The sequence below is a fragment of the Pomacea canaliculata genome, linkage group LG1 (assembly GCF_003073045.1).
Source record: "Pomacea canaliculata isolate SZHN2017 linkage group LG1, ASM307304v1, whole genome shotgun sequence".
Lineage (NCBI taxonomy): Eukaryota > Metazoa > Mollusca > Gastropoda > Architaenioglossa > Ampullariidae > Pomacea > Pomacea canaliculata.
The window spans coordinates 4,408,763-4,430,379 of NC_037590.1; the positions used below are offsets into that span (position 1 = coordinate 4,408,763).

General features: G+C 37.4%; 1 protein-coding gene across 5 annotated transcripts in view; it reads right to left on the reverse strand.

Moving 5' to 3' along the window:
* Positions 1 to 21,461, reverse strand: part of LOC112558153 (regulatory-associated protein of mTOR-like) — a 38,347-nt gene extending 16,886 nt beyond the window's left edge. Inside the window, exons 1-20 of one of the 5 annotated variants that reach the window (XM_025228425.1) lie at positions 21,197 to 21,461; positions 19,991 to 20,093; positions 19,579 to 19,739; positions 19,116 to 19,196; positions 18,572 to 18,721; positions 17,927 to 18,141; positions 17,628 to 17,687; positions 16,967 to 17,067; positions 16,374 to 16,518; positions 15,617 to 15,797; positions 15,366 to 15,449; positions 13,962 to 14,072; positions 12,337 to 12,411; positions 11,695 to 11,760; positions 10,526 to 10,624; positions 8,860 to 8,952; positions 8,323 to 8,463; positions 7,878 to 8,007; positions 3,289 to 3,360; positions 422 to 687 (exon numbers count right to left, since the gene is read on the reverse strand). In XM_025228425.1, coding sequence (XP_025084210.1) covers positions 422 to 687; positions 3,289 to 3,360; positions 7,878 to 8,007; positions 8,323 to 8,463; positions 8,860 to 8,952; positions 10,526 to 10,624; positions 11,695 to 11,760; positions 12,337 to 12,411; positions 13,962 to 14,072; positions 15,366 to 15,449; positions 15,617 to 15,797; positions 16,374 to 16,518; positions 16,967 to 17,067; positions 17,628 to 17,687; positions 17,927 to 18,141; positions 18,572 to 18,721; positions 19,116 to 19,196; positions 19,579 to 19,739; positions 19,991 to 20,093; positions 21,197 to 21,358 — 2,496 coding nt within the window. In that variant the 5' untranslated portion in view covers positions 21,359 to 21,461. Of the gene's footprint in view, positions 1 to 421; positions 688 to 3,288; positions 3,361 to 7,835; positions 8,008 to 8,322; positions 8,464 to 8,859; positions 8,953 to 10,525; positions 10,625 to 11,694; positions 11,761 to 12,336; positions 12,412 to 13,961; positions 14,073 to 15,365; positions 15,450 to 15,616; positions 15,798 to 16,373; positions 16,519 to 16,966; positions 17,068 to 17,627; positions 17,688 to 17,926; positions 18,142 to 18,571; positions 18,722 to 19,115; positions 19,197 to 19,578; positions 19,740 to 19,990; positions 20,094 to 21,196 lie in introns of all 5 variants that reach the window. The other 4 variants (XM_025228416.1, XM_025228452.1, XM_025228443.1 and 1 more) reach the window with 4 other exon arrangements.
* Positions 21,462 to 21,617: the final 156 nt, after the last annotated feature.

Here is a 21,617-nt window from a genome sequence, read left to right on the forward strand (position 1 = left end):
ACTAGATTTGACAGTAAATTTTATTAATGAGGTGCTGACATCTGTGTCAAACAATGTCTTCAAAAAACATCCTTGAGCAAAATATGTCATAGATGATTTTGCTAAATACTCTGACCAAATCTCATCAACTCTTGAACAGCAAGGGAAAAAAAAAAGAAAATTACAGAAGTTAAGATCAGTTCTCTCCAATAATTAGTGTTCTTTTCAAATCATCAATTGTTATTGATTCAATCACAGACTCATATAAAAAGGAGAAAACTAGATAAACCCCTTCTTCCACAACACATTGTAATATTACTGCCACTCTACTGCATACTTATATTTTACAAGTGGTACTCTTTAAAAAATAAAGGATAAGAAAACAAAAGCGAAGAAATAAATAAAACATGTATAAATACGAATTTTAACTTTTCTCACTTACTCTGTCTTTGATGAAGCTGACCATCTCCTTTGCCAGTTTTGATACCTCAGGGTGAGGATCAGCTGCCAGAAGAATAAGTGATCGCCATACTGATGTGTACACATTGTTGAAGGGAAGAGAAATAGCCGTGCCTCCTGCAATGGAAGTCCCTGATGAACACCTCCGGAGATTGACTGACTGACCAAAGGCAGCATTGGCATCACTGGGCTCCAGGCTGGTGGTGGAGGCTGAAGGGTGGAAGGGTAGGAACTGGCCTGAGCCAGAGGCTGTGGAGGTTAAAGGGCAAGCTATGAGGTCATTTGGCAAAAGACTAAATCAGCTGATGATCTTTGCTGATGTGTATCAGAAATTACAGTTTTCCAAAAGTGTCTGAGCATCTGAAGTGTTCAGATCCAAGACAAATTTTTAAAAATAAGTCACGCATTCTCAAGCAGTTTCTCTGTTTTACTCTACCACAGTGCTGCAAAATATGTAATGTAAGAAACTGTATTTTAATACTATGCTACTCTAACAGGAAAGACCTACTTTCTGTGAGACCATTGACCTATCCTGCCTCCTCAAGGAGCTTTTAAAGGTCATCTCATAAAATACACTGCTGGCAGGAGTGAGAAAGTGACTAGGCAGTCATTTTACACTCCTTTAGTCTTCTACAGTCTTGGAACAACTGTCATGAAAAACCTGGATCAAACTCTAAAGCTCCTAGGCCATCTAAGCAGACTCACATCACAGAAAGTGACAGTCTAGTCACTCTAGTGGCTAAGGAATGACATCCCGCTAGCTAGGAGATAACATCTAGCAGGTAGCAATGACACTAGGGATTAGCATCCGGTTGGTGTAGCTGTGTACCCAGCCCCAGGACAACAAACTAGCACCAGGAGAACTCCAGACAAACATGCCTTCTTGTTGCACATGGGGAACTAAATGGTGTGACAATAAAGAAATGGCAGCCAATATCAAGACAAATAAAAAAAAGCCCAGTTTATTGTCAGTGTCTGGGAGAAGAAAGACACACGAAAGCATCAACTTTTAAAACTCTGAAAGGAAATATTACTCAAAGAAAGGTAAGTAAAAGTTGCTGCGGCTAATTATGAAGAGTACCCTTTATATCCCTGAATCCTTGAAATAAATTCTGATGACAAAACTAGAAACCTTCCAAATCAGGATAATGACCAAGTCGATGAGGTGTGTGATTTAAGACCTTAGTGGTCTTACAACATAAAGGTAGTTTCTTAACAACAGCTACCTTTAAAAGATTGAGGCCTATATGTTGGTGCTCTCAGCACACAATGTGTCTTCAAGTGACAAGATAAACCTTTGAGCAAGAAAATCTATGAACACTACTCACACAAACTAACCTACTGTTTCTTACATTTGCTCTTTTACTATGCACTAGTTCATGGAAGTCACTAAAACTTATCTACTAATTACACATTAAGCTCCCTGAAACAAGTTTCAGTCATTTAAAAATATGATTGTCCACATTACAATCAGTTTAGAATGACTTTAAAAAATCACATGACAAAAGAAGCCCCATCACTGAATGAAGGCACGATTTTGATAGAGAAAGCCATTTAAAAAGAAACCACTGTAATAAGATTTAAAAATATGTTTGTAAGATCTCTGAAGAGTTTTCCAGATATAAATAATTTCATTTTCATCTACAGTTAAACAGCACTAAAATGGACACAGTTTGTTCACTTTCATTCACAGTAAATGGTCTAAAATAGACACTTTTCTAACACAATGGGCCTGCATGCAACTATGGTCACTATGCAACTTTTGATCACTCAATTGTGGTCCGAAATACATAGTAAATTGCCAGGGTCTATTGATTTAAGCAAGACAAGAGAAAAGGATCTACTGAATTTCTGAGTGGGGTGGATAAGAAGAGTGTGTGCGCACAGAACGAACAAATGGAAGGAAAGCATAATATAAAAGAAGAGTAAGCATATGTATTAAAGCACATTCTACAGGCTAACTAAAGGAGTATATGTTGTTTAAATAAACAGCAATGTAATTTTTTGCTGAATAGCTGGACAACCACAGCATAATTAAATACATTTTGTGCTTCTAGCCCATGCATATTCAGGCTCTTTCTTTCTCCATGTCTCACTCAAACTGGCATGCATGTACATACAAGTGTGTAGAAACAAACATGTATGTTTGCCTACATAAATCCATGAACAAGCATGCACAGGCATAGAAGCCGTTGTTATACAATATATTCTCTCTCTATCATATCTGCACAATGTCCTGCCTAATTCCAATGAGAAAATCAATTATGACAAAGAGGTATGTATGATTCAAAAAGAAAATATTTTTGATGCTGGAACCTCAAACAGTTGCAAAAAGAGTTAAAACTGTGTAGTTTCAACATAAATTTGATGAGCAGGAAATATCAGCACAACTCTTAAAAGTTAGAAAAAGATGTTAATAGTTCAGATGTTTAGTATAGTTAAATGAGCAGGGACAAAAAGAATATGTTATTTTTAAAAACTCACTATTCATGATGTTTCATGCTTTATGATGGTTGGAGCAAGTAGAAGTGTATATTTTTAATTTTGAAGAACTGTTAATAGTGATTTCTAAATGTGTTAAAACTGATCATGCAGGAATTTCAACAGCTGTTACATCATACATGCTATGCTCAGAGAAAGGTATGAACACAGTGTCCCAAAGAACCTCACAGAATCACAAGACAAGGTATGCTCCTAGAGGACATGTATGGCAGGAAGAACAAAACCAAGTCAAGAAACTTCACAAGAAACTCAGAAAGACACAAATTTCTTCCAATGGAAGAAATATAAAACAGGAATAACCCATGCCAAATGAAAAAAGAGGAGGCAAGGGAGGCAAATACACCTTACATGAAAGCAAACTTCTGACGCTGGTGCGAGATGAGCTGCGCTTCATTCCACTGCTGCCCATGATGGCGCTGTCTGCAAAGTGCACCAAGGCGACAATGATTTTGGGTCACGCCGATTTATTAGTGAAAAGCTTCTTCCCCATGACTTCAATGTTACATAAACGGGCTATATATATACTGACACCTCAGCATTAACAATAAAGAAAATGCAAGAGTGTTTGAATAAAAGACATAAATATATATACCAGTGATGCCCAACCTTTTTCGGCCTGCGGGCCATACACATTTCCTACATGCGTGTCACGGGCCGCTTCACCGCAAAAATACAAAAAAAGAAATAAAATAGAGCAGATACCATTTTTATTAGAAACAAGTTGTACTTACCATTAATTATGCAGTAATTAGTGGGATATTTGAAAATGTCTACCCAAAACCAACTATCCCATTTTTTTTTATCCCATTTTTTCCCCCCATTTTTTTAGGTCTTTTTTTTATTACTAACATGCCGATTTCCTGCGCTGTAGGCAGAAGTTGGTTGGGCATCCCTGATATATACACATACAAACCCCTATTGTATAAGCAATTCCTGTAAACTTTCTAAAACAGAAAAAAAATGTACAAAATATGACATACAGAAATATCAGCCAAAAGAAAGGTCAAGCTTGTAAGACAGTGGAAATGTGAATGACTCAATGTGTGGGTGAAAATGAGAAAATTATGACATTACACTTTAAAAAAAAAACAACAAAAAAACCCTTCATGTCTCATCACTAAACTTATTATGATTTGCAAAGCAGGGTGTAGCAAAATTCCAGTCTTACTACGTAATGTCTGTTTCTTTAGTTCGTAGGAAACTTACTGACAAAAAAAATTCTGGAGAAATTTGTGGTTGTCAAGAACACCCAGAAAACAGATCACTGTATGGAATGGCTACTTTCACCTTTAGACCATCATCGCTTCTTATAGCAGCCAAAAATGATCTGATTCTAACATTTTAATGCATGCTGCATTTTGCTCTGCAGACACAGAATTAAAAACAGTTTGAGATTTCTAAAAGACAGGTTGATAGGGTTACCCAAATAGAGATGTAAATAGATATTTTGCATAAAATATGCAAAACATTTTTTTTTAATTACCTGAAATAAGCAAAGCAAGAACCAATGTAAATCCAGTCCAAAAGCCACAAACATGACAAAATGCTGAGATGTACTGAAGTGAGAGAAGAATTCTTAAGCTTTAAACACTTTTTGGTAGGAGTTTCATCTCTTAAAGACAACATTATACTTGAGTTGACAGTGGTTTTGACAGGTAATTTTCTTGTTCGAGCCCAGTCTACAGCTTTTTAATAAACTCAACTGTGATAAACAATCTAACATATTCTCCAGAACAAATAAGTGGCAAATTAGCTGAACAACAATTTTGAAATGTACAAGTTTTACCAAACCATGCCGCTAAAGCCTTTATGATGCCTAAGAAGACATCTTTCAACTCTTAAGCTTGTGCTGTTGAAGACTTGTTATCTGTGCCTACATCACTGGATTCCTGAGCAGTAACAGAAAAATCTGCAACTCCAAAAAGATAAAAAGTGGAGTACTTTCCATTTCTCAACCTAGACAGATTTTCCAATCATGTCTTGTAAAGATGACTGAATAAGTTTGAAGGCAAAAGGCGAGGCAAGAACACTGAAACTAGCTTCTAAAGTCTCCCAAGAGCATGAACACCACTGACTCCTTGTAAACTCTTATGGGTACTGGCATCAGCAAAATCAGTGATTCAACCAGAAATATACAGAATAGCCTTCATGAGAAGCATAATTAGGAATGAGTTCCTATTCCTGAAATATCAGCTGCAGAACAAACTATAATGATAAAGAAATATTAACACACAATCATGCCAGCCTCCAATTGGCCCTCTTTTTAGAATGTGTGTGAGTACATGCTTAACCTGGAACATTTCACCACCTCTCCACCAGCCTGGAGCAAAATGTCAACACTGTCAACATCACAAAACCAATCAAAAACTAAAGATATCAGCAGTTTTAAAACAAATAAACAAACAAAAACACAAAAAAATCAATTACACAAGCAACCACACAAAGAACATAAGCAGTTTATGAGAAAAACAGTTTCAAGCAATAAAATTATAACATGAAATCAAAAGTGCACTAAGAGATAAAAGAGTAGTCTTTAAATCTTTCTGAAATCATTTAACAGAATTTTTTTCAGCAGGGAGGAAATGTTAACAGTTTTTTTTAATTGAATCTTCATTTGAATTGTACAACTAGGAATTTGTCTCCCCATACCCATCATAATGATTTTCTTGAAGCTTCATTAACATTTACTGATGAAGGCAAATATACCACCAAAAGGAAAAAAACCTACAAAAAGGTAGATAAAAATTTCAGTTCAAGTAAAATTAAAGTTTCATTGTCTCAAAAACAAGTCCAAAGAAACAAGACAATTTTTTTTTAAAAAGATCATACAATCTGGATAAACAAGACAATGAAATCATGATATGCTGACATTCTCAACTTCTTACTAAATTTCATTAGAAAAGCATAAGCTTAACAACAGAGCTCAATTCATTTGGTTAAGCTGTACAAGATACTTCCAGCACCTGAATTTCATTTTCTACATTGGTGGGTTAGGATTCTATACTGATATATCATATTTACACAGATCTTCTTTAATAAAATTCTGAAGAGTTGAAACTTCAACTGAAAAACATTTTCAGAAAATTTCAAAAGATAATAAATTAAATTAAATTTGACTATTTGACAATGACTATTTTTGAAACGAGTGGCTTTTATTTACTGTCAGTTCCTATTTATCTATTGTGCAGACTGAATTCTTCCAATACCCGAGAACATTCAGGATTTATAGGGTTTTTTTCCAGAGCAAACTAATATATTCCACAGATTTATTTTAAATTCACGGAATCTACTGAATTAAAATAATCAGATGTGAGGTCTTTAATGGACATGCTGGGAATATGTACAGCATTCATAACCTGAGATGTGATTATGTAAAACTGGGAACGGTACTTAAAATTTGGCACTCATCTGTGAAGCAGAATATTACTGGTAAGGCAAACTCCTTTTACCCATCCAGAAACTGTCCAGCAAAAGTGGGGTTTTCTAGCTTGCTTATTTACATCTTGGTTGTCTTAGTGTTGACTTGTGGACCCCGTCACACTGTGTACACATCATCCTCAGATGACAAAACTGTTTCTTTTCAGAGTGGCAAAACATCAGGAATGAGTTAAGCCAATTGTCAGATTTGGTTGATATGCTGGTTGATATGTAGTTGATAATTAGTGGACAGTCCTAACCAACATCTTCTTGAGTCTAGTTTGCTTTTTCACATTTACATTGTCCCAGTACTGCTGAAATCACAAATATTGTCTTCAGTTATGCGCTAATCGGTTATGCAGCCCATAGTCTGCAGTCTGCAGGATGACATAGATATCTGTCTTCCCTTGTTATGTTTACACCCTAGTTTATCATGTGGAAATTCCTGGCTTCTCTGGGTTTGAAATTTGTGCACATTTTCTTCAAAACTACTTTTAAGCTTACGAAAACATAAAAATAAAAGCTGTGATTGAGTATTGCCATCTACCTTTAACCAGGAGGTCTGCAAGCACAGACTTTCATTAGACAAGTTGCCAGACAGTAAAAAACGTTTTTTGGCCAGTTTGAAAGGTTCACAGCATTTATTGATATTTGTACACAGTTGCATTGGAAGCAAAATTGTTATTGGACAAATATATTTTCTTCCTTTTATCATTTAAAGCCTTGAAAAAAACTGATCTTAGATCTGAAAAGATAAGTACTTTCTAATTGTACTGACTCACTGCTGTAATGTGTCATTTACTAATTTCTTTAATTTCTTTATTAAATATTTGATAGATACATGCAATTATCAATCATTAATAGGGAGAGAAAAATTTTTAAAAATAAATTGTGCCTCCTGACTTGTTTTTGCCCAGAACTTCCCCACACTTTATCACGCTATCCATTTTAAATTTTATACAGATTTACAAGATGAACAAAAAAATGATAAAAATACCTTTCATGCTCATAAATATTTTTCTATTTTAAATAAAATCTCTTTTTGTTAAATGAAGTTCATCTTTGTTGAAGTTATAAGGAAACAGCTCTTTTTGAAAATTCACGCAAAATATATTACAGTTGCATGATTCATCCTAGGGCAAAACTTATCATGAATGGATATCTGTCATGAACTCATAACCCATTAAGCAGCTGTTCTTAAACAGGCAGCTCAGATTATAACAGTGGCTTTAGGTTTGCATCTATATTAATCCTTGTACAAATGAAAACATGCATAACAGAAATGCGATTAATCCAGACATGAAACAGATGTGCAATCATAGCAAATGCACAGCTGCATAATCCCAAGCAATAGCAGGAACCACTACTTACCAGACAATTAGTCTTTCCATGCAACTACAAGAAGAGTGAATCAAGCTGCTGTAGCAGACAGAGTGAAATATGGACATCAGGGCTGAATAGAATGATTAACTATATACCTATCCCAGAAGGCTGTGCTTGTGCCACTAAACTCCACCCACCCGACGTTTCTCCTACAATGACTGGGGATGATCGATCTTTCTGCTTTTCCTCCTCAGCAATCCGGGCAGCCACCACAACAAATTGTGCTTCAAATGTTTCAACGAGCCCACCAAAGGCCACAGCAAGCTCCTGGAACAAGCAGACAAATGAATGAGGCTGCCCAAAGATAACCTTCTGCAATCGCAACCTTCGCTTTTTCCATTAACCTCCAGCTCTGTCTTCTCTCTCAAGCACACACATTTAGAGAAACAGGCTCACATTCAAGTGCATATGTTTAGTAGATTCTTTTAATTCAGACATTCTATCAGCAGCATTACCCCAAAAAATATCTCTACTTGAAAAAAAAAATAAAACCCTCAAAAAAGTATCAATGGTTTGTGGAACACTAAAATACCATTTTTTGGTAGTAAAATTTGGAGGGAATGTGAGGTAACAGCTCCTTACCTTTCTGACCAGAGGACTTCCATCAGCGGCACATTGTACAAGACTCATGCCCACGCCCAGCTCAATGCTGTTGGCATGGTCACTTCGTTCACTACCGTTGAAAATGAATGTCCCTAGAGCATAAACAGCCGATGCCCTCACCTGTGAAAAGAGACAAGTGGGTTCCATAAAAAAATTGGCAAAAAAAAAAGACAAACACAGCATATACAAGCCATTGGTGGAATATACATATAATAATGAGTGGAAAATATTGAAAACAAGAAACTCTCTTCATAAGTTAAACTGTGGTATCCAGAATTATACCAGGTATTAGCTACAACAATTTAATTGCTGAGCATAACTTTTTTTGAAATAGAGAAAACTTCCACAAACTGTAACTGACAACAAACACCCATGCCAGCCCTTGCCTGTTTTACAAGAGTAGCTACAACATGCCAAAATTACATAACTACAATATGCCAACAAAATAACAGTGTAAGAAATCTCTTCCACAGCTGGCCAAAGTCTCATCCTTAAATAATAAAAAAAAAGTCTTACTTCAGGAACTGGATCAGAAAGAAGCTTGTACAGCTTCTCGTGAGCACTGTCTCTCACCCCACACCAGCGAGCATTGTCATAGTTTGTCCACACCTAAAGTACAAAAAAGTTTGACAAACTATAAAAAAAAGTTTATATTTATGTTTCACTTCCCACTAACAGAAACTGGCTTTCATTCATGCTCAGACAACATTCCAAAATTAAAAATATATTCTCACACTAAGAGATTTATAAGCTTTTCAAGCCAACAATAAAATGTTCTATTTAAAGAAGAAAAAGCTTTTGGAGTGTAAATTCTCTTTTATCGAGACGTCAGGCACTCTTTAACCATCGAAAAGTTGTCTCCCCTGACAGAGAGATAGCACTAGCTTAGCATGCAGAGCACTCTACTAATCAAGTAACCAACTGCCCTCTAACAATGTAAAAGGCCAAATACAAGGTCAACACACCAGTTTTTACAAAAAACACTCTACCCAAACAGCAGGGAGGTTGGGAGGGCCTTGATGTCACGTCATCTGATAAGTCTCAAAGAAAGAGAATTTACTATCAAAATTTTTTGTTCTAGACTGCACCAGATGACATGACCATAGGAGAATAAAGATCAGGCAGAGGAAAGAAACCACCTGAGAAGCAACCTGCTGCACCGTCATTACTGGCCGCAACAGTGTTACAGAAGCAGCGTGCATGAAAAAAGGCCTCTCACAAGAGGAAACCAAACGAACAACACCCGACTGTGGACAACAGTCCGATAAAGCAACAGAAGGCATGACAGCGCAAGTGCAGACTAGTCCTGGGTGCACATGAAGCAACTGAGAAACCTGTGGAGAACGAGACTTAGGCATTTAAAACACAACTGAAAACAGAATGACCAGGCTGAAGACCTCTAAACATGGTCAGCCCTCAGAAGCCGAAAGTGTCATGCACGGTTTCCCCACATCAACTATGACCTTCAGGAAATGCGGACCATCCAGACTGGGTCCAGCTAGGGAGCTGGATCACACTTTCTAGAGACTGAAACCAGGTATCTAAAGTATCAAAACTTATCCAAGAAAGTTTTTGGACATCATCTGCCACACAAAACTGTGGAACTGCACAAAACGAGGTCAACCAGAAGAACCAGCATCTCAAAGACCTTTTTTACAGTGGCCAGGGTCAACAGGAAAACAAACTTTTCCTTGACCCTGCTAAATGGAGCTAAGACTGAATCTAATGGGTCTTGGAGGTAAACATCAAGAACCAGGCCAAGTTCTAAAACATGAAAAAAGAATAAGTAGCATACCGTTCTCGAGATTAGCTAGCAAAAACACAGTGCAAACAGACATCCCACAAGCTAAGCTGTCAGAAAAGTTCTAATTGCTTCATAGCTTAAAAATGCTGAAGGTAGTCAATTTACCAATGCCAGGCACATGCTGTCACAGGAGACAGCCCTTTTGATGGCTAAAGAGTGTAACCCTTTATCTCATATGGTCATGTCCTCTGGTACAGTCAAAGAAGAAAGGCTTATGCTACTCAGTAGGACTCATCTAGCAAATATGTTTAATTATCAAATGCATGAATCACAATGTAAACGCAGGTTAAGACAGCAATAGATGCTTTTGTTCAAAATTCACCTTTTTGTCACACACTTCTTGTTGCCAGTATCATGTCATATGTTTAAAATACCTACCTTGGCTAAACACAAGGCCAGCCACTGTCGCAGTTCACCACTGCTGTCATTTAGTTGCTCAAGGCAGGTGGCGATGACATTATCTTTCAAACAGATTGCCTGAAGACAACCACAACCTGTAAGTTTATCTGACACATTTTGGTGTTTTCAGGCATGCAAATATTTATTAGTCTCAATTACAAAGCAACCTGTTTAGAAACCAGGTGACCTGTAAGCTGTTTAATGAGGGGTAGGAGATCGATAATGTGTCTGCCCTGCAGCAAAACTAAGAGTCTTTACTCTTTGCTAAGAGTCTCTCATGTGCACACGATATAAGCAAGTTTATGTGCTCGAATGTGCAAGAGCCGACATTCAGCAGAACCAAGAGTCTATACAACAACTAGCTGCTTCAATGCACACAGAATGTAAGAAAGTGTACATATGTGTGCTAATGTTCGAAAGCTGCCATCTAGGAGTCTCTATGGCAACAAGCTGTCTCTTGTGTGCACAACCTGTAAGTATTATATGTGCAAATAAATGTGTAAAGCTTGCTGCCCATCTGAACTAGAAGCCTCTATGATAACTGGCTGTGTATAGCACCCACATCATCTGTAAGGAATATGAGCTGCACTAGGAAGGAGCTTGTTTCCTTTCCAGAATCAAAACCTCTCTAAGACATGCTTTCTATTTGAAAAGGTGAGAAAACTGATTTGCGCTTGTTATTTGTACAGAAGATTACATGCTTTGTCCACACTCAGATATCATTCATGTTGCTCACAGCAATGCTAGCACAATTGGCCAGCAAGAAGGGGAGGGAGAGGGGAGGGGAGGCACAGGAGGAGGTAGCAGAGTGGATGAAAACAAAATGCTGCCAAAAATGCAAACTGTTCCAAGCAAGTGCTTCTACTATACTAGTACACGACTCAACAATGAACTTGGCAATCTCGTGTAACCATCACCCACTCTACAAATTAATTTATCAACAAAAAGCATCAGAAAAAAATGCCACAATCATTAATTTTAAAAAATGTTAAAACCAAAGTAAACAGGTCGAGGCAGTTTTAAATTATAATATATTGTAAACAGATACATTTATAAATGTCCTCACAAGTTATTCTTGTTAAACATGTGCTAAGCCTATGAATGGCATATTTTTAACAAAGTAGGATTTGAAGCATTTGCTAGCTTACCTGTCCAGGTCGATAGTCATTCATGATGGCTGTCAAAACAAATGCTGCCATAGTGCGATATTCAGCCTGAAAATTGGTAGCAACACATTTAAATGTACATAACATGTGCATCTCCTTCCTTTTTCAAGATTGTTTCATTATTACTATGTGAGATAATATTGGAACAATGCCTAATTAAAGATGGGAGTGTTTGGAAGCCAGCCAGTACACAAGCTAAATGCAAACATGTTAGTGAAAAAAGAAAATATTTGCCAATGCCACCATGTCACATAGTAATATCCAGAGAAGAAAAATGCCATAAACAAGATTTTTCACATGAATAACACTTACGTGTGGTGCTATTATGCTTGTCACCAAAACAGTTAAGATTATTGGGTAAGGGATCAGATACCATCTGATTCCCATTGTTTGCTCTGGATGCAGTACCTGCTTACACTTCATCATTACAGAACCTTTACTGCAGACCAGGTATAAAACAAAAACTAAACTCTGAGATTGCTTAAGTTGTGACTTTAAAGCTGGTACCAAAAAAGATTTAATGGTAATGTCAGAAAATGCTGTAAGACAAAAAGATGGAATTCTTAAAAATGTTGCTCAAGGGCAGCTAAAGAAAGTATCAGTAGAGAAAGAGGTAACACTTACTGGCATATACTGATCTCCCAGTACAGACAGAAAATATAAATGGCCTTTATCCTTGACTAGGTCAACCTGACATGACTGTAAGAGAGAAAACGACATTTTAGTATATATTTTTGTGTATGTGGCATCAAACAAATAATTTTTTATTGTTTCTCAAGAGCTGCCTCAGAACCTGCAAGAAACTGTGAAAGACCTAAAGATTATGTTTACTCTTGACAGTGGACAATCATTTCAGACAACATTTATCATTCAAGTATGTGCCTCCTTCAGAATTTTAAACGGCACAATATCAAATGACAAACTGAATTAAAATCAGAAAGGTAGTTCACCAGCTGAACTGAAATTATTAAAAATAAGAAATTCATTCTTTCATTCATTCCTTGACTGGTACTGGTCATGGCGGGGTGCACATGGACAGACATGGCAGCTGACAAGGTCAGTCTTTGGGGTGTCAATGCCAGGAGACTCCCTTCCTTCAGACTGTGCACTGTTCTTTTGACCATATCCTATAGGATTGGAAGGTCTACATGTCTATAGTTCTAGTCCAGTTGTTTTAAAGGATGATAGCATCTGTGAGAAGGCAGCCACTGCTGTCTTCAATAACGTCAAATTGACCAGATGGTAGGCCTTCTATTCCCTCCTCTATGGTCCAGTGCTGACCTTTGGTCTACTTCTCCCTAGTACCCTTGATCTAGTTCTTTCTAGCTGCCTTCATCCCTTTCCCCATGGAACAATTCATTTTTTGTACTTTGAAGCTGCTTCGGATTTGCTTTTCCTAAATGGCCCTTATTTGGTCACAGAGGTCTAGGATGTCCTTCAAAGTCCAGGGTTGTTTCCCTTTCCTTTAAAGCCTTAGCACTTCCTGATCCTATTAGTGTCTAGACCTTATTGACGGTGGATATGAAGAGTCGGGGCAGCAGGATGAAGTTGATTTGGTTAGGAAACCAAACCATCTAGTCACCATCCACAATGAGGACAGCCTTTTTTCATACTGCCTTTATGACCTCATCTAGATCTTGGTAAAACTCCTCTACTTTGTTGTCTTGACACATGGAATTTGGACTGCTTGACATTGTGATGCCTAGAAGAATTGAGAATTGAGATCAGCCTTGAGGATACAGCTGAGAATAGCTCCAAATATGTCTCTATGTACAAGGAAGCCTATATGTACCAGATTTTATGGCCCTTATCACTTGCTGTCTCCCCAAATCTTGGCCATCTGATCTCTGCCACTCCCTCAAAGTCCCACCAATATTGTTCTAGCTTATAGGTGAGTTTTTTCACTTTGCTGAACTGGTGTAAAGTGCAGATGTTCCACATACCAATAGATGTATGGATGTTTAGTCTCAATTTACATCTACTTTGATTTCAGCAACATAGTTTTCTCTATTTCTACCCTGGAGCCTATCGGTAGGCTGTGCAGTCATTGATCCAGGCCTCAAACGATCTGGAATGAGGATTCTTCTGCGGCAAATATCCATAGTAAAATAAGCTCATACTATAAGTGTTGATTGCATTTCAATACTTGAACATCAACCATTTAAAGAATTAGTCATGCATTTAAAAATAAGCATGGATATATTGCCTATTCCCCCTTCTTCTCACAGATTGTTCTAATTATTACTTACACTGTCCACAGCCATTATCTTAGCCCAGATAAACACAAGTGGAGGTCGGAGTTCACGAGCAGGACTCTGCAGCAGTTTCAACACGTATGGGAAAATTCCCACAGATAAAGCCTGAAACAATAATCATCTTACTTTTTTGCAACACTGATTTCTGGACTGCAAGCATATCAAGGGTTATATCTTATGTACTGAAGTGTATTTAATGATCTTCACAAAAAAAGCTGTTTTAAAATCCTTTACAATCTTCACAAATTTCTTTTAATATCAATTTTTGTAATTGTTCTTACTTACATCGTTGACCACAATATGAGTCTAAATAAGATGCTACAGTCCTTAAAGGCGGAACTTCTTGTGGGCGTTTTTTTAAAATGGTTTCGCCTGTGCCAGGGAAGGTAGGAGTACACGGTGCTGACTTTTACAAGCGGCAGTTTTCCCTAATTGCTACCCTGACCCTGAGGAAGGGTGGAGATCACAGGCTATGGCGACTACCCGAGCAATAAAACATCTTTCTGAGCCGATAACTTGCTGTTGGCGTTTAGAAAGCTGAAGTGAAACAGTTTCCGACTGAACATACTGTCAGGGTTAGGACCAACAATTGAATGTATTCTCCATAAAATAGAGAGAAAAAGATGAACAGTGGAAATGACGCAAACACAAAGAGAACTGAATTTTAAAACTTTATTTTTATTCCTTTCGTCTATCTGTCTTTATATCTCTATATCTTTCTTTACTCATAAGGGGTGATAATATTCAACATTTTCGGTTTATTCCCCTGATGACTGACAAAAAGTATATCTGTGTTTGGGTGCAAACAACTGTATAACATATAACAACTGGAAAATAAAATAATAATACTACAGTGTGAACACTAGCATACATGCATGTCGCACTCATAACTTTGTTGGAATGCACACATAGACCGTACATGTAAGTACGGACTACAAGCCGAATATTGATATCCCCGCTTATGAGGAAAAAAAGATAAGAGATAGAAAGAAAGACAAAAAGGCAATAAAAATAAAGTTTGAAAATTCAGCTGTCTTTATGTTTGTGTGATTTGCGCTGTTCATCCTTCTCTCTTTATATTATCTTGTTTTGTTTGTTTGTGGAGAATACATTCAGTCCTAACCATGCTAGTATTTCACCTCAGCTCTCAGACCCTACAGCAAGTACTGGTCAGGTAAGGAAGACTTTTTATTGCCAGGCTAGTCGGCAGTGCCTGTGATTGCTACCCTGCCTATTGTCCGGGCAGTAATTGGAGATGACTGGCTGCTAGCAGTCCGCACAGAGTGTACTCCTACCTTCCCTCTCATGGACGATACTATTCAATTCTGTCCGAACAGAAGTTCCGCCTTTAAGAGCTTTAGCTGTATGAAAAAAGCCATTGCTCCTGAGATAACTTACCAAATTAACTGCCCATGGTCCAAGGTCAACAAATTTACCAAGCAAGTCTAAAGCCCGAAGCCTGTGCACTTGACTGAGAAGCACCTGAAAGTCACAATGTACATATGCAAATGCATGCAAGAACACACATAAACATGCACGAATACACAGCTTTAAAATTTGAAAATATAAAAAATATCTTTATATCTTTAAAAATGTGTTATTTTGTAAGCTTTAGTATTTCTTATCAAACAAACAAATGATATACCAACCTGCAATACAATAGGCAACTGTTCAGGTGGCTCTCTTTTCTCAAATCCATATGTGAGCCACACCTGGAATGCTGTCAACTGCTCTGCAAAGAAAGGAGAGTGCTGGAACACAGCACCGTCTCCCTCTCCTTCAAGAGGGAGCTGTTGAAGACACAGATCTAGTGCCAAGTCCCAGGCTCGCCTGTGTCAAACACAGACACGCACATGACAAAGGTTTATAAACTTCCTGCTATTACAAATGGTAAGTGTATGAAATATGTCTAATAAAATAAAGGCTACCAGATAAATAAAAGTGTGTGGAAGGGGGAAGACAATACATTGTTGTCAGTTCTTTTTGCACTCTTAGCTCTCTGTCTGTCTTGTCTAACAGTTTAAAATAATTTGGAACCTCATGTAGCTGCTCTATATATCATTCCTTGTTCATATTTGCAAAAGAGTATCTTCCAGGGAATAACAAATCAATGGATACCTCATCATCAACAAAGAGAGAACTGAATGCTTCCATGACAAATCACTTACTCTACTGAGATGCAATTTCTCAAACTTCCAAAGTTCAATGCAAAATATATCTTAAATAAACACATTGGTAGGTGAAATTTTGCACTCATCTCTAACATCAAAATTTCATAAAACACTTTGTTGCAAGGTGCCTTATCTTAAAGCTTTAGTTCACAGATCAACACTTTTTTAAAACTTCTGAATCCATTGCTGAGGTTATAAGACTTTTATCCTGCATTTTTTCGCATTTAAAGCATACCACATAGAATGCTGGTATGTCGAAGGCAACTTTGGCAGAGAAATGGGAATGCAGTTGTAGGACCGCATGATGCGTTCTGCCAGCAGAAAATTCCGGAACAGGCTTGCCACCAGTAGGTCCTGCCTGAACAACTTGTGGAACAAATCTGAGGACAAAAAAAAAAAAAATCAGCCAAACACTTGTGAATAAGCCAGTCACTTGAATATTCAAAAAGAGCACAATACATCAGAGAATAGGAGTGCATCAATTCTATGTCAAATTAAGATTTGGGTTTACATACACATGGAGCTTGAATAATTAGCATACTCTAAAAATAATTTTCTAGTTTTGCTACTACCACTACCAGATAATGGGAGAACACAAATATACTATCTTCTCTGCAATCTTAAGCTTCCAACAGCATATTTTTAGGTCCTCTGGCATTTCTGGGACTTTAAAAGTAATACCAACAACTAAACGTTCTGAAATATTACATTCTATCATACTTTGTCTCAATATGCACCATAGAAAATTATCAGATGGAAGTTACTAAGTACACCATTTAGAAAGGAGCAAGAGCCACTATAAACTTCAGATTTTAGACTTCTCCATACCCCGAGGCAACGTGTACCACGCAATGGTGTCAGTGATGGCGGTAAAAATCCAGTTCAGCTCTCCAAGCATGGTGCGTCTGTCATTCAGCTGGCCAGGAATTCTGGCAAGAAAACAAATACTCCGTAACAGATGCAAGATGTGCAGTATGTCTAGGGTCAGTTGTGATAAAAAGTTGCCACTTGTATCAAGATGATATGCTTGTTCTATCAGAAAAGTTTTCCCATCCTGTCAAGCCAACAATTCTGTGTCTACATGTAGGACCAAAAGAAGAAGGCTATCCTTTATGCTTCACACATTTGACTTCTAAACACATGTTAATGATAGCATGCAGGTCTGAACTATTATTGTATGGGTGTCTGGTTGGTGACAATCTGTGTGACAGGTACAAATGTGCGGCGGTACCGGAGGTGGTTGTTGTACTACGTAGCTTTAGACTGTTGGTTATGACTGTGTGAGCTCATTTCTAACTGCCCTCTAAAATAAAGTTGTATTGTAGTAAAAAACAAAGTGTGCCCTGAAGCATTTGATGTTTAGAGAAATAGTAGTAAAGTCTGTGTGCAAGAGGCAGCACCAACACCGTCCAAAATCTGCACCTCTTTACACTTTGCTACCTAAACTTTAGACCATAACTATAGTAGCTGGTGAATAAAATTAGCTTACTTCTCCACCATATCCAAAGTCAGACTTGGTACAAGTCTGTTAGAATTCTGCAGAACATACCTGAAGGAAACAAAGATGAGAAGAATAAAAGGTCATCATTGTCTTTGGCTGAACAGAAATCTTGTTCACCAAATGCAGTTGACCTAGCCAAATGTAATGCAAACTTTGGCAATATGTCCCGCTCCCCCAAATATTTGAAACTTGCATCCAAATGTTACTCTTACAGGACTTCCTTTTATTTTTATTTACACCACCACCATTTGCAAGCAAATTCACCTCACTTCTACACATTCTCTCACCAGCGAAGAGCCATTCGGACAGGTGTTGTCAGGCAAGAAGTGAAAAGATCTGCAGGAAGCTCTGGATTCATAGGTAACAACTCGTTCTTGCCACAGGCTGCTAGCAAAATGCAGTTGAAAGGAGCCTGCTGTTGAGATGAAGAGGACCCTGTTGAAGACGTGGTAGTGGACTCATCGGTGACTGAGGCCCCACTATGTGCACCTTCAGATCGAGACTACACAAAGGAAGACCCACAACAACAAAAAACTGCAAACTGATCTTAAGGGTGTTATTATTCAAATATTAAGCTTAAAACAATATTTATGACTGCTAAGCAGCCCATATTTTCATTGAAAATTATTTTATTAAAAAAAGCAACAAAAAGTTGTGAATGACACTGGAAATGCAATCATAACAGCCCACAAACTGTCATCGAAAACACACCTACAAATTAATGGACTATGAAGAACGTGTGTCAATTTTCAACACACCCAGCTCTTCCTATAAAGTTTTCACCTGCAGATGCAAAGGTCTTCATAACTACATTTCAGTTGCCTTGATTTGTTCATATTGGATGAGCTAATAAAAGATAAATGGGATCTTTGAAAATGCATCATAATGAATTACTCCATTAACTTATTTATAAATATTGCAAAATGCTGTACCTCATTCCTTTCAGGTGGAGTTTGTTTTGCAAAGGCTTTGAATGATTCAGCAACAATACCCGCATTGGAACAGTCAAATACATAAATGGAAGGACTTTCCATCCACGTTTGTAAATCATACAAGGATAAGGGAATGTACTGTGTAAAACTCTGGAATAGGAACAAAAAAGTGCTTCAAACCATTCTGGCTTTGCCCCCCCACCTCACTCCCTTCCCCCTCCAAAAGAAAAACCTCTGCGAAGCAATAAGCTACCAAAAAAAGCACTGATAATACATGTTTGTAAAATGTCACTCTTATTGTTAAAGTTACATAAAGAAATACAAAAGCAATTAACTCCAATAGCATTACTTTTATCGCATAGTTCTCATAATGAAAAATGTATCGTGTAAAATCTGCTGGAAGAAAGTTTACATCCCCAAAACATCACCTCTGGATCGTAGGTGTTGAAGGCTATCAACAAACAATATTAATAATACGTGATTTGGTGGCTCTAAGCAATAATAAGAAATATTATAGTAAAAATATATTTTCCAATGGACTCACTTTGTTGAAGACCCAGATTTCTCCATTAACAGTTGGTCTAGGTACACCATGACCACCATAATGGAACAACACTCTCTCTTCCTGTCGTTAAAATGAGCAAGGTGATAAATGCAATAAAACCCCTTTACAGCTATGTTGATGAGAAAAGTGTTGAGAACGGTTTAATCATCCTCATTTATGATCAGAGTGCCAATCAAAATTTTAAAATATCTAAACATGCCATAAAAGAACTTTCTGATTGAAGAAAACACATAGGCTTTTGTGTAATCATTTGATCACTGTACATACTAAAAATATAAGTAAAATAATTGGTGCTGTGCTATATCCTGAAGTCCCATGCCTTTAACTTACTGATGGGTTAATTTAGTATCGGCTGTGGTTAAGATCCTACTAGCAAAAGCAACAAAGAAAAATTATTGAGCCTATTTTAGAGTAACTGAAATGTCAAAAATTTAGCTCAAACCTTGGCACTACGTCTTAATGACAAGCAGAGCTTTTTCACTTCCTCCACATTGGGATCCAAACACTGCTTGTAGCGAGCTTTGGGTTGCCATCGTTCGTACTGTCTTTGTAAATTTGCCCCAATGGCTTCCAAGAACTTCTGTGCATTCACGGGATTAGGCTCTGCCAAAATCCAAAGCTATCCATAAACACTTTACATAAGACTCTTCTTTATCAAACATGTTTTTTTTTTATTCTGGCCTTGCTCACGAACTAAAAACCATAACAAAAAAGAAATTCAAAGAATTACTGGTCTCATAAGCTATGTCTTATCTCCATTAAAACAGTGTATGTAAAATAACGAGTAAAATAAAAGCAAACAATAAAAGCTCTACTCGTACAAGTGCAGTAATATTCCAAACAATACTACTTACCTATCCAGCACTGAAGCCTTGCACAAGGGGATATTTTCACAACATCAGGTGGGTCTACACCAATATTCAGACACAGTACAAGAGCTACACTGACTGTTTTCATCTGGAAAAAAGACACTGCAAACACTCTAAGAAATGTTTGATAATGTACAGTGATTATCCTAGCAATAATAAATAAACATTAAAAACCACAAGGTCATAAACACTAATCACAAAAAGATAGTGTCCTCCATCCTTTAATCTTTAGTTTGAAGATCTTATGTATTTGTTGTTCATTGCTATTTAATGAATATTAAGACTTGGGTGTGTCCACTCTCTGTGAAGTGTGATATTGTAGCCGGACTGACGACGTCCCTTGCAAAAGGCCAACACTGCGGCCCCTAGCACCAAATCAGTCCGTTCCTGTTTGGTGTTCCAGGGAAGAGGACAGAAGTTCCCAAGTGACATGAGCTGCTTTCCAGCGGGACCAAAGCACCTTGCAGCAAATTGGTACTTCTCTTGTACTCAGGGTGGTAAGAACTGAAGTTTACATAGAAGGTGGAGGTTGAGTGACGTGAGCCGCTTTCCAGTGGGACCAAAATACCTTGCAGCAAAATGGTACTTCTCACTTGGTCAGAACCAAAGTTCTACTGCTTTTCCATGCAGGACCAGCTGCCTTTCGGTAAACAGGTACAAGCACTGACTTTTGCCTGCTATTTATACTGGACAGTTTGGATGCTACGTCACCCACTGTTGTCGTCTTTTTATGTTGTCCCATGTATTATTTTATACTCTAATGCTTTCATATATTTCTTGCTTCGTTGCAGAAAAAAATATCCATCACAATTTGTATTTTAATGGACAATATATGATCATCATTATTAATATACTCATCTGTGTTCACTGTTTCTCACAGTAAATGTTTATTCTGTATGGACAAATAATTACATTGTCGCAAGGTGATTCAAGTGATAATGATAGTGAAGACAGACGGCAGATTACTCACAACTCCAAAATCTGGTTTAACCGAATTAAATCAGAGATTTCATAAACAGAGCGCATCATCGAGTGCACATCACTCTCAAAGTGCCTAAATATGTCATTCATGTCTACAGGTTTGGCATGACTGAAACATAAATACAACACATGAAAGCAAATGTTCTTCTGGCGCTTCACGCAGCTTACGAGAAAAAGAAGTTAAATAAACAAAGGAAACATTTATCGCACCCGTTCTTTCATTCTCCATGTCTGGGTGATCATAGGCGACCCTTCGATCTTTTGTAAATGACGATTTTGATTGCAGACAACAGGTAATTGTCCATCCAACAAATCTTCTTCATCTTCCTCGAAGTAATCGTTCTCATTATCGCACATATTTGTTGTCCGCATCCTGACTATCCAGCGATCTTAAGTTATATCAACACATGATTTCAAAGTTTCTCCCGTGTGTGTTCATGAGAAAGCCATGTTGATAATTTAGCCTTAGTCTCTGAACAAACGTAGATCTTTGGAATTAATGCCACTGGTCTTTAAATATTACGTTATAAACAAACAATACGGCATTATATGCCAAGTTTATTATTAAAATTTAATCATTTTGTTAATATTTGCTTTATTTATATTTGTGTACTCTCAAAGTAATTTACCG